Source organism: Montipora foliosa, chromosome 9 (genome assembly GCF_036669935.1).
Source record: "Montipora foliosa isolate CH-2021 chromosome 9, ASM3666993v2, whole genome shotgun sequence".
In the NCBI taxonomy this organism is placed as follows: Eukaryota; Metazoa; Cnidaria; class Anthozoa; order Scleractinia; family Acroporidae; genus Montipora; species Montipora foliosa.
In genome coordinates this window covers 43,075,363-43,087,862 of record NC_090877.1, presented here as the reverse complement: position 1 = coordinate 43,087,862, position 12,500 = coordinate 43,075,363, and the positions used below count along the sequence as shown (strand labels likewise).

The 12,500-nt window shown below is 40.3% G+C and overlaps 2 protein-coding genes and 1 long non-coding RNA gene across 7 annotated transcripts in view; 1 reads left to right on the top strand and 2 right to left on the bottom strand.

The window, feature by feature from the left end:
• The window catches only part of LOC137969369 (ELMO domain-containing protein 3-like), an 11,975-nt gene extending 1,395 nt beyond the window's left edge, over positions 1 to 10,580 (bottom strand). Inside the window, exons 1-4 of the mRNA XM_068815578.1 lie at positions 10,173 to 10,580; positions 6,418 to 6,650; positions 4,750 to 5,088; positions 2,823 to 3,030 (exon numbers count right to left, since the gene is read on the bottom strand). Of these exons, the coding sequence (XP_068671679.1) occupies positions 2,823 to 3,030; positions 4,750 to 5,088; positions 6,418 to 6,650; positions 10,173 to 10,456 (1,064 nt within the window). The 5' untranslated portion in view covers positions 10,457 to 10,580. The remainder of the gene's footprint in view (positions 1 to 2,822; positions 3,031 to 4,749; positions 5,089 to 6,417; positions 6,651 to 10,172) is intronic.
• A 386-nt stretch (positions 10,581 to 10,966) lies between these two features.
• LOC137971090 (uncharacterized) overlaps positions 10,967 to 12,500 on the top strand; it is a 28,682-nt gene continuing 27,148 nt past the window's right edge. For 4 of the 5 annotated variants that reach the window (XR_011116923.1, XR_011116922.1, XR_011116921.1 and 1 more), the window contains exon 1: positions 11,304 to 11,443. Coding sequence is in view for 1 of the 5 variants with exons in the window: in XM_068817815.1 (XP_068673916.1) it covers positions 11,103 to 11,443 (341 nt within the window). In the remaining 4 variants the exon portion in view is untranslated. Of the gene's footprint in view, positions 11,444 to 12,500 lie in introns of all 5 variants that reach the window. The other variant, XM_068817815.1, reaches the window with a different exon arrangement.
• The window catches only part of LOC137971095 (uncharacterized), a 9,625-nt gene continuing 8,837 nt past the window's right edge, over positions 11,713 to 12,500 (bottom strand). The window contains exon 3 of the long non-coding RNA XR_011116926.1: positions 11,713 to 12,500. This exon is cut by the window's right edge and continues 832 nt beyond it. This is a non-coding gene — a long non-coding RNA (uncharacterized lncRNA).

Here is a 12,500-nt window from a genome sequence, read left to right as displayed (position 1 = left end):
TCCCCGGTGTTGTGGTCTGACCTTATCTGGGCGGGGGCATCTTTCACTTCCATAAAAATTGATTGTAAACTGCGTAACAAGCAGTCTGGCTAAAGTCCCCCACTAGGTATTGTAAATTAGTCCTGAAAAGCCCCCTGGGGGAGAGACTAATAGCCTAACGATTGTATTGTATCTTCATTTACAAACAAAACGTATTGTAGTAAAAAAAATAACACAAATTGCACTAGAACATGGGCTGTAGTTCTGCACACACGTTCTGCAGAGTTTCAATTAATTTGCACCTTACGGGAAAACGTTCCTTATTAAGAAATCAACGCGTGGTAACTTGTTGCCGTCTTGCAACTGAGAAACTACTGTCTCTAACTTTTGAAAGTGATGTTGCATTTCTGGGTGCTTCGGCGCACATTAGCGATGCATTTGACTCTGCAATAGCGACATTGTATTTCTAGCAACTGATGACAGATTAGTCACTTGCTTTGTAATAAATATAGCAAGGAAAAACTTGTCCCGAAGTATTTATTTGCTTTAAGGCGCAGAATGTAACTGAAATCGTCACTCAGAGCCTTGTAAATTTTCAAAGATTTGAGTTATCGAGGGTTGATTTTTCCCACGGGAGATGACAATTAGTTCGGGGGTAATATTAGAGCATTGGAGTAAAGCAAATCCAAGGGAAACAACAACTCATTCGAGTTATCGGGAGGTTCGAGAAACCGAGGGTTCGAGAAATCGGGATTGCACTGTATATGCAAAACACGACTGTAAAGGCCGGGAAGCTTGAAGCTCCTCGAACCAGCTCTCTCAAAATTTTATAGTGAGTAAACTGGAGGATTCCAGTTAAAATAAACAGGTGTCTTTTCAAAATCAAGACTTAAAACTTGGGCCACTTAATGTTTAGTTAACATAGATCTGAAATCCAAAGAAAAAAAAAGAACTGATTTTAGGTCATAGTAGCACTTTAAGATGTAGGACGGCGAAGTCGACATAACCTTCACAGCTCGAAACATAACTTTGCTCTATCACCGTTGTCGTGTCTCAGTAGGGAGTTTAACAAACGACGACGGCTACGAGAATGCCACAAAACAGTAAAGGCCTCGGCAAACGCTCGCAAAATTTCAAAGCAACATCTTGTAAAATTGTTGCACGAGGTTGCAACATGTGTTGAACAAGCTGACCAAACGCACACAACATTTTCAACGCAACATGTCGATGTTTTATGTACCCTAGGCCCCTGGCGCGCAACAAGTGGACCTAGCGCTCATGTGCAAGATAGGGCCATTTATACGAGAGAAAATAAGCCGCGGCTTACTCTGGCCGCGGCTTACATAAGACGCGAAGAGCCCGTACAAAAGGTACTAAATCTACGTTCACGGCTTTCTCAAGCCGCGGCTTATCCTGGCCTGGGAGTTTATACTCATATAAATAGTTCCTTTCGCGTATTATGTACGCCGCGGCCAGAGTAAGCCGCAGCTTATTTTTCTCTCGTATAAACGGCCCTATTGTTGCGTGAAAGTGGCCAAAGGAGTACAACATCGTGCAACATCCAAAATGTTTGATCCAACTTGTTGCAACATATCGCAACAGGGTGGCCAAACGTATGCAACATGATGTGCCCAAAGATATTCTCGGTTTTCACATGATGTCACGACCGCCATGTTGGTGCCCCTAAACAAAGAAAAGGCGGCCATGTTGGTGCCCCGACCAAATCCTCCGGGAATTTAACTCTATTGTTATGCAAACGCTTCCTTTTGTTTTCGTTGAAAAACATGGCTGTTGATCACGTGAGTGAAAACCAGCAATTGAAAGATGTTGCGTTGAAATGTTGCGAGCGTTTGGCCAGGCCTTAAAAGGGAACTTAAGCAGCGACGACGGCGACGGCGCCGAGAACGTCATCTCAAAATATAAATTCGCGTCATTGTAATCACTTTGTAAACATGTCAACCCTTCTTATATGACAAGGGTGTGGTAGTTCCTCAAAAATGACAATGGTCGGAACCGCTTAATTTAGGGGAGAAAATGAAACTTTAGCGTCAAGTGCTGACGTTTTCCTTAAAACCTAAAATTGGACTATTTCACGTTGTTGTTTTGCTGACGACGGCAAAGAAATGGACGAAAGTGAAAAACGCACGTACAGGGCGTGCAAAGCTATTGTTTTTGCCCACTAAATATGCACATTTGTGACGTTCTCGTTGCCGTCGCCGTTGTCGTTGCTTAAGTTCCCTATTATCATTGGTTAAAACGGAGGGTGTAAAGTGCAGGTTGCAGCTTGCAGGTCATTGTTGTACCATAACTGAAACAACCCAAACCTTTACTAAAATGCTAACCTTGGACTTAAAAAATAGGGAGCTTAAGATTTTACGACGGCGACGGCAACAACAACGCCGCAAAACAATGATATCATTGGTTCAAAGAGCATAAATAATCGTGCTGCACGAGCAGCACGGATTTTAGCACGGCTTCTTGTGGCAGTCTGCATAAGGAAGACGTGAAATTACCAAATTTGAGGTTTTGACGACAACGTGAGCATGCAACAGAGAATCTTTCATTCTCTATTTTCACTTTGTGACTGCTCGTACCAATTTATTTTTAGGACACTTCGCCCATATTGTAGGACGTGAACGAGACTGAATAATCGCGAAAGAGTGACGTTTTCGTCTATCGTTGCCGTCGTAGATCTTAAAAACGAAGACGCACTCTAAAAAGGGACGCTTAACGCAATGCTTTTGTTCGAATTCTCTAAGCGTCTGCAATCTAACGATAAAATTGATAACAATGGAGGGGAAAAGTTGGATTAGGATAACCCCTCTTGCTCTGATTGAACTTACTTGTTAAGTTTCTCTTCTCTAAGCGTCTGAAGTGCAATTCTTGTGATGTTGATCGACATAATAGCGAATGGAAAGTTCTGTGTTTCATGCCGAGACAGTTTGTAAATGTCGAGGGCAAGACCATGCATGCGATGCTCAGTTACTAAGTACAATGTGGTCACCAAACCAAGTAGCCCACAACCACGCAAGTCTGTTGCAGGGTCGAGACCTTCAGGGAGAAAAGAATCAGTTCATTTAGAGAAAGTGAAGAATAAACGAAAGCGAAAATAAGGGAGAAAAGTGAGAGAAAGAAGAAAAAAGGAAGAACAGAAGGGAGAGAATGGGAGGAGAAAACGGGACAAAAGAGATGTAAGGGGGTATTTGCATGAGACCGAGACGAACTCAGAGCGGTATGACATTTTTCCAGCCGTTAACATGAAACTGGGACGAAATGCTTGGTGCCTGGTTATGGGACGAAATGATATCTTTTGCTTAGTATTAAAATATATCGCTAACCCCAAAGTATACAGGCTTGAAATTTGCTGAGAGAGATTTGCTATCATTTACATGAGAACGGTACGAACTCAGACCCGCAGGTATTTTTTGCAGGTTGCAGGTTGAAATTTCATTATAACTGGAAAACCGCTGGCACTATTAAAAGAACGGTAAAGCGATAGACTTGCCGTGACTGTTACATGAATAGCTAACCTTAGGCCTAAAAACGTTTCTTTAGGCCTAATTAGGCCTAAGGTTAGCTGTTCATGTAACTGTCACGGCAAGTCTATCGCTTTCCCTTTCTTTTTGGTGCCAGCGGTTTTCCAGTTATAATGAAATTTCAACCTGCAACCTGCAAAAAATACCTGCCGCTTAGACCCGTACGAGAATTCTCGTCTCGGTTCAGCAATCGAGACGACATCAGACCGGTCTGAGTTCATTGTCAGACTGGTCTCGTGTAAACGCAAAAAAAAAACACGAAGAAGAAATGTATCGAGGCCGATACGAACTCAACCCGGTCTGAGTTTCCGAGTTCGCCCCGGTTTCGTGTAGAAACGAAGTCATTTTACCAGACTCAGGGTCCGAAATTAACTTCTTTGTGTGGGCGACAACTGGCGACTGGATAAAAATATTCAGTCGCCAGATGGCAAATTGTGGTCGCCAAAAATTTTCTCCTGAAAACGCACGTTTTGAACTTTTTTATGGAGACTGGAAAGCAACGACCGCGCGGTCTTGTGTATGTCTCAAGCATTATTTTTCGCTTTCGAAAGCGGACATTTTGGAGACAAAATGTACCCGACCTGGAATGTAATGAAGAAGTCCATCTGCCCATTTGTTGAAAATTTCAGCCACGGAAACACCATTCACGTTCTGTCGCACACGAGCCGCCATGTTATTACTCTGCTACATTCCTCGCACCAGTCCCTCCCTCCTTTCATTTTTATTTCAAAAACATCGGCAGGATAAAAAGTAAGACACTTGTTGGCAAACGGCTGTGAACTTAATAGTAGGTCGCCCACTGGCGACCAACTGTGCTCAGTCAGCAACTGTGAAATTCTGGTCGCCAGTACTCAACTTTTAGTCGCATTGGCGACCAGGAAGGCGCAATTTCGGACCCTGAGACCAATGAGGGGCTGACGCTCGAAACATCAACTCACAAATTTCTCAATTTCGGTGGTCCAATTACCTTATTTGCTAACCTGCAAAAAAGAGGGCTTTCCTGGGGAGCGCGAGTTACCTTCAGTACATGCTACAGCCCATAGCACCGCCGTATGAGAATATCTTCATATGCTTCAAGATGGAGGGGAGGGGAGGGGAGGGGGGGGGGGGTGGGGGAGACAAGATGTGACCAGAGGGAAACAGGACGGGATGAGTCGAGGCCAGAAGACATCAAATTTTTCGTTAGTGAAGGGAAATCAGTCAGGAATCAATCAGGAAGCAGCTTACACCATACCTTGAAAGCCAATCAGCTCCCAGTGGTTGCCATAGCGAGGGCAATCAAGCTTAGTTCCGGTTAACTTCTTGTAGATGGTTTGAAGCACATAGTTATGCACGGTTTCGTCATTCTTGAACATACACAATGCAATGGCAAAGATCAGGTCGCGCTCCAAATGGAGGCTACTTTTCAATCCCGGAGGGCCAAACAATTTATGCGTCACTGCGGCAATGCCTCGGTGCTTAATGGTTGGCTTTATGTGTGACATGTGTTGCTCAAGGTAACTTGCTGATTGGAAATGGCGTATGGCATCCTGGAATGTAGTGATAGGTGAACGACTTGCAACTTGGCCATTACCTGATGCACAGAAAATCATAAAGGCCTGATTAAAATTGCTTGATCACGAAAACAAAGTAATAATAATAATAATAATAATAATAATAATAATAATAAAGCGCATTGGCACTAACCCTTCTATAGAACTAATTCAAAAAACCGCTCTCCTTGGCACAGCAAGAATTCTGAGAAAGGTTCTGGAGCGATGAAAGCCATGATAAAATTTAGGTTTCCTTAGGCAACTTGTTGTTGCTTGGCCTCCAAGAAGATAACCCGGATCCAACTTTTGGAAAAGCCGGTGCTGAATCTACAATAATAATAATAATAATAATAATAATAATAATGGTTTAGGATTTACGTGTGCCAGCCTTGCCTCTTTCTGATTGGATGCCATTTGAGGCTGGCACTTAGCTGGCACACGTGAATCTTGTTACGCATTTCCTCCACTCAGAAGGTATAGGATTTTGATTTTCTTCGAGGGCTAGCTCTGGGCCATAATCTCCTACAAAGTTTGAAAGCGGAGTTATGCGATTTTCAAAGGAAAAATCGCCCCGGCGCTCCGTTTAAAATTAGCTTCCACCCTTGTCCTTCTATTGAGAGGCACAGTAAACATTGCACTCGAAATCTTCAAAAAAAAGAATGACAGTACACCACAGGTAAGGTAATACAACATTTACTTAGGAATTAGCGTTGGTCCATACACATATTTATCGGTATATCGCTACAGAAGAAGCAAACAGTGAATCCAATGCATTTATTATAAACTTACAAACGGTTAGAATACACAAACAAATTGTGTGGGCTCCCTGTGTCTAGACGGTAAGGTCTCACCACTGTGCCAATACTGCTCTCATGCTCTCCTCCCCACAATATTCATGGAAGGTTTTGGAAAAAGCTTGTCGCCTTAGACTTTAGTGCTGGTAGTTGTATGCTCAATAATAATGTACTGCGTGTTAGTATTGTTTTATTTGCCAAGACACGTGCTAATTTACACCAGATTTACAATACAATACATACTTAATTGACCGCTCCCCATAGGGGCTTTTCAGGGCCAATGAAACACAACGAAACGACAGAACAGAATAACAACAACTGTTGAGAATCCCAACTGGCTGCAGGCAAACCAGTTGGCTATTTACAAGTGCAGCTGGGAAGTTGAACCAGGGACTACCAGGATCAAATTCAACGAGTGGTCAGAGCGGGTCTAATGAACCCGGGATCTCCGGATCTCAAGGCAAGTGCTCTAACCACTGGGCCACACTGACTCCACATAATTTGTTTGATGCAATTGACCAGCACTAGTTCTGCCCAATAGATGACTCTTTGACCTTCACCATACACTACACCAACCTGGTTGAACAGTCTCCACTAGATCCCACTCCATCTGTGCTTGCTCAAGCGTTGTTGGGGGTGATGGTAATTTTCGAATACCAGCTGGAATGTTATCTTTGTCAGACCGTCTCCTGCGTTTACCAGATCTAACATCACGATCTGATGTGGGACTGATAGATCGAGTTCCCTCATCAGAACCATCAGGGACATCTGCATTTGGAGAATGTCTGTTAATTTCTGAAGCATTATGCCTGGAGTAAAGAAAAAAGAAATATATTTATTCACAAATATTTACTAGGTTTAAGTATTATAATACTAGGACAGTTGATAGCGTTTAAGACATGCTCTGATTGGCTGCTCAAACCCCAAAATTTGGGGATATTTAATATCCTTTGCTATTCATCTCTAAGCAACTCGCACAGAAATTGCGCCTGCAAATATTGTTACAGTAATCACTGCAGGAATAAATAATTTAAAATCATCTTTTTGTGCAATATTATCTCACCATTTTAGAATACTACATTGTATACTAAAACAACTATTCACATCATTTTCAGAGGCTAGTCGTGGATATTTTCCTTGAAAGATCCACCACTAGCCAGTGAATAGTTGTTAAATATCCATGCATAAGTATGCCACACGTATCAAGGAAAAAAACAGTTCACAAATAATTAATATTTATTACTCAATGCCTGTGCTCTGTCAGAAATAGTGCTGCTGTCATTGATTTAAAGCTGGGTCGTAACGAGGTATGTGGGATCAGGGATCAAAGGCCTGAAAAGGGCAGAGGGATCAGGGATCAAATTTTTCCGGGTTCAGGGCTCAAGATTCTCGTCATTTTTGGAATCAGGGATCAAAATTTTGGGTAAAAATAGGGGACCAGTTACGAAAAAATATACCTCGTTACGACCCTGTTAAAGGCCCACCTTCAACCGACAGGCTTTGAATGCCGTGGAACAATTTTCATACATGAAAATCCAGCCAAAGCTGAATTCATCCAATCAGATTGCTGTGATAGGCAATGTGAATTTCCATAACAAAAACAAACAGTTGAAAAGCCTGTTGTTTGAGGGTGGGCCTTTAATGCTTTCACCTTGGCCCCAACCACACATTTTTCAAAGATAATTAATCAACAATATGTGACCGTCCAGATGAAAAGGATGCTTAACCAAAAAGCGTTTCGAGTGCGTTTGTGTTTGAAACGCATTTGAAACACCTTTGAAACTGTTTGAAATGTGTTTGAAACTGTTTGAAACCCAAGGTGTTTGAAACGCAGTAAAAGATTTTTATCTGTGTTTGAAAAGCCAACCTGTGCTACATCTGTCAACAGTGAACATAATTATTACTTTCCCAGCAAATTATTTCAGTAGAGAATGCACAGATTAATTTTTTTCCGTTTCATTTGTTTCTTAAAAGTACTCTTTCGTTTTATTGACACCTTGTGGTTGTTGTGTGAAATAACAGTCGCATGGAAAATTTGATCATGGAAACATAGCTGTGGCAACATTGTCTGCCTTGCGTCTGCGTTGCCAGTGACATTTCAATGCATAAAACGTGGCTGTGCATGTAAAAGTGTGCATGTGGAAGTGATGCATGAAACAAAATCACCTGGAAGAATACCAGCAACTCTGAAGCCGTTTGCGTGACTACAAAGCTTACCCTCAGGAAAATCAGTAACTTCCATTCAAGCCAACATTTAAATCCTCATAGTACTTCTGAAACTTCTGCCATTGAAACCACTTTCCAAATTCACAGTAGATCTTATCAACTCGGTAACAGGAATATTTTGAAATACTTGAAACAAGAATTCAAGTTCGACTGTTGAGATTCTGAATTCTTGTGGGCGTGCACTTTGTAATTCCATTTCCTTAAAAGAATCATATGATTGTAAACGTATAAACGACACATAGCGCATTGATTTTAAGAAAAAACTGCAATTTGTAGCAAGATTTTGTGAAAGACTTCCGAGATTGCAATCAAATTTTGGAGATCGCGAAAAGATCTTGCAGATTCTGCCGGGTCACGCATGACAATTCACTGTAAAAAGTAAATGCTGTTTCGAAAGGAAAGCGCCTATCTCTAAATACCAATATCAAAAAAAAGGTGAAGGCATTATTTTAACTAATGAAACTTTAGCCTAGCTCGTAAAGTTACCAAGATCTTCTCAGCGTCGTTAAAGCCTTCTGGGCAGAAACATTTCACTAAAAGTCTGAGTGTGTTTGCATGACAAGGACGTGACAGAAATATTGGAAACATCTCTCCCGCGTTTGACTAAAATATACTGGTTATCCACTACGTTCAAATCCTCCTGAAATGCAGGGTTTCTGGTTACCCTGGAAACCAGAGGTTTTTTGCTCTCTTTGGGCGACTAAACATCAAAGCAAAATACGAAAGAGCGAACCGGCTAACCGGTTTTTCTCGCCGCTTCACGACTCGCGCCATTCCGTCGCTCTGACAGAAACAACCTCTGGCATCTTAGCGAAGAAACAGACACTCGTACTTTTGTTCATTTCCATTTCAAAGATCTTGAAATTATTTAGCTTCACAAACGTTTCGAAAAAAAAGTGAAATTCATTCATATTTGACAAAACTTACAAAGACTGCGAAGGCAATAATTCATGCAGAAGAACCGACTGATAATATAATTATGCACATGCTAATTCTTCTGTTTCAAACGCAATGAAATGTGACACTTGTGCGTGAAACACAATGAAACGCAATGTTTTTTGAAACGCATTTGAAACATGTTTGAAACTGTTTGAAACGCGTTTAAATTTGTTTGAAACACTGTTTTGAGACATGTTTGGGAAGAAAATAATTAATGGTCTATGCATCCTTTTCATCTGGACAGTCACATATCGGTAAAAAGCTTTAAAATACAAAGCAATGTATATGGCAGTCCTTTCCAAATTAAAGCTTAATTATCTCTGAAAAATGCATGGCTACCCTCAATTTTCTTTTTGGATAGCAAGAGCACTTGCTAAGTTCCGCTTTCTCCGAATAGTTTTAAACAGCGCACTACTGATAGGAAATCCGAGTATCTGGAGATGCGCAGAATGTATGCGCAATAACAATAGTAGGCACCATCGTTAACAATAACAAATACCTCTATTTCTGTTTTACAGCAAATACCTGCTATTTAAATTACATATTCGTCTTTCTGGTAAACTCTTGTCATTTTCCTAATTTTATCCGTAGTTGTGCTTAACTGTAACTGGACAATTTATGCTAACTGTTGTGCATCCCACAGATACACCCTCACAGGCGTCTTGTTCATCCAACTCAAAGGTTAACGTGTGAAGTCAACCGCAGAACACATCATCAGAGAGATTACAAGGAAGTTCAATATACGAGTAAAATATCTGATTTAGGTTAAAGCACTCAAGAATTAAAAAAACAAATCAAGCTTAAGAATTTAATCTGTGCAAAGCTTTCAGTATACATGTTACTTACTTCTTTTGTGCACACATTTTACATGTGCTGAATCTAATGCAAATGAGAAAAATCTGTTCTTTTCCCTCATTATTTTGCATTAGATTCGGGACACGTAAAATGCCTGAGCTTATAATTTTTAAGCACATTAATTAAGCAAAGGCGTGTACGAAAATCTTCACCATCGTTTAACGAGGAGTATATTTTTTACTCTGGATAGCAGTGGATAGTGAATCATCCACTGGATAAAGTTACATGTACCCGGCTTATGAACAACTCAAGTCAAATTGTCAAAATTGTCGTAAATTTCAACTGAGTATCTTATATAATTATATTCTTACCCTTGACTTGAAGGCAAACTACTTGGCATTGCCTCTGTCTTGAGTGGAAGTATACGAGGGCCGTTCGAAGTGCTTTGAGCATCACTTGTGATCATAAATGCCGAACCACCGGATTTCGTTGTCGCCTCAGCAGGGAAAGATGATGACGAACTTTGGAAGGCGCTTTCAAACTCAAAATCAAAGTCATCTTCATTTTGTTTCTGCTGAGCGGAGGCAAGCTCAAATGCTTTTTCGGCTTCTGCTTCGAGGTCATCAACCGCGGGTTTCGATTTCGTTTCACTCATGACCAAATATTATTACCAATATCGACAAAGGCTTGATGCTGAAACCATGCTGAAACTCATCCGCCATATTCTACCACAAGATCAAATGATAGTACCTTCCCCCTCCCCTCTAGGGAAGAGTTTCAAAAGGCCACAAACAGCTTTCAGGAAAGATTTCGCGAGGAGAAAGCAAAAAAAAAAGAGAGAGAAAGATAAAACTTCACTCGTTAACCATTATTAATGCATTCTTTAAGATGATGCTGGGATAAATCGCTTGATATTCAAGAATTTAACTGCGGAGTGTGCCAAGGCTGGGTATGGTCCCCATGGTTACAATCCTACTACTGCCCAGGACTGCTCTTACATGTAACGTAAACAACGATGAATTTTTCCGGGCAACCCTAAAATCCGGAATCCGGAATCACAGTACAATACAGAGAGTAAAAACTATCCTAAACATTCATAAAAGCTAACGTTAGGCCTAATTAGGCCTAAAAACGTTTGTTTAGGCCTAATTAGGCCTAAGGTTAGCTTTTATGAATGTTTAGGATAGTTTTTACTCTCTGTATTGTACTGTGATTCCGGTTTCCGGATTCCTCGATTTTTCCTTGATCGCAAATCACGTCTCGGATAATCGTCTGGGTGTGATCCAGCCTTTAGATGTGAAATGGAGATTGGGATTGAACTACATGAAAGGTCACACGAACTTACAAATCGTCCTGTTTACGACACCAATTGCAAAGGAGTTGTTTTGGAGGAAGGATTTTCACAGTTCCCAGAATCTAGCGTCGAACATTCATCACGCAAAAGGACTGTCACAATGTTTAGCAAGCTTAACCTTTCCACGATTTACATGTCGACAATGCTCTATGCAGCGATCTTGGTTGTCGAAAGCCTTTTTCAATTTCGATTGTTTCAACGTTCACATTCGTTTATTTCATTCTACTGGCTGGAGAGTTGTGTCATCGTTTTTATTTTCACAATCTTGGAAAGAAAAAGAATTGAAAGGTTGGTGGGCTTAATAACATTATCAAATACAGTGGGGCCATGTGGACAAATTTTAGTTTAAGACTAGGAGTAATCAGGGATTAATGAAGTGCGTTCGAAATTGCTATTATGGGAACAGAAATTGCCATTGGAAAAGTGTCATTCAGGTGGGTGTGTGGGGGAGGGGTTGGGGGAAGGAGGGGGATTTCGGGTACATCTTAAATCAGGATTTAATAATTGCAGTATTGTGAGGTACCAAAAGCACAAGTCGATTTCTAAGAGGTGCATGATTAGACAAATTTCAAATTTACTAACGTTTTAATGAAGTAACAATGTGATAATACAAAGTACTATTTCTTAGTTGTTTATGATTTGTGGACAAAATAATTTCAACTACAACATAATGCCTTAGGTAGAATGACATACTTTTATGCATTATAAAGTAAAACGTTTTATCTCTAATAGGAAAATTTGATCGATAACATGAACTTGTGTCAGCTACATGTATCAGTATGTAACAATTAATACATAGATAAGTTTTCAATATAATTTGAACTAGAATACAACTTTGTTAAAATTACATAGTTCAAGGCTCAATAAAGTAGAATGTTTTGATCCACTGCATAACACGAACGTGTGGGCTACATGTATATAACATACACTAAGTTTTAAACAAAGCTTCAACTGCTAGAATATTACTTTGGTGAAATTAGATAGTTGTAAACTCTATAAAGTAGAATGTTGTGTGTGTAGTGCAAACATTCCATTGATAACATGAACGGATTAGCTAATAACATGTTATTAGTACAAAGCAACGTTTTGGTTTGTAACGAGGTAGCGAGGTAACAAGATTCTAAATGTTTATTTGTGAAACATCTATCAGCTTATTGGAAGAAGTATTAGAAGTGATGAGGAACTCAGAGTCCATTTCTAGGAGGGTTAAAATCAATTATTCCTCTGAAATGATATTTAAATTAATACCACTTGATGATGTTGCGAGTTTGGTTACCTCTTGGTGGAATAGCATAATTGCAACCTTTTCACTGATGTTGTGAGTGTTCTGAAATAGAATTTTCAG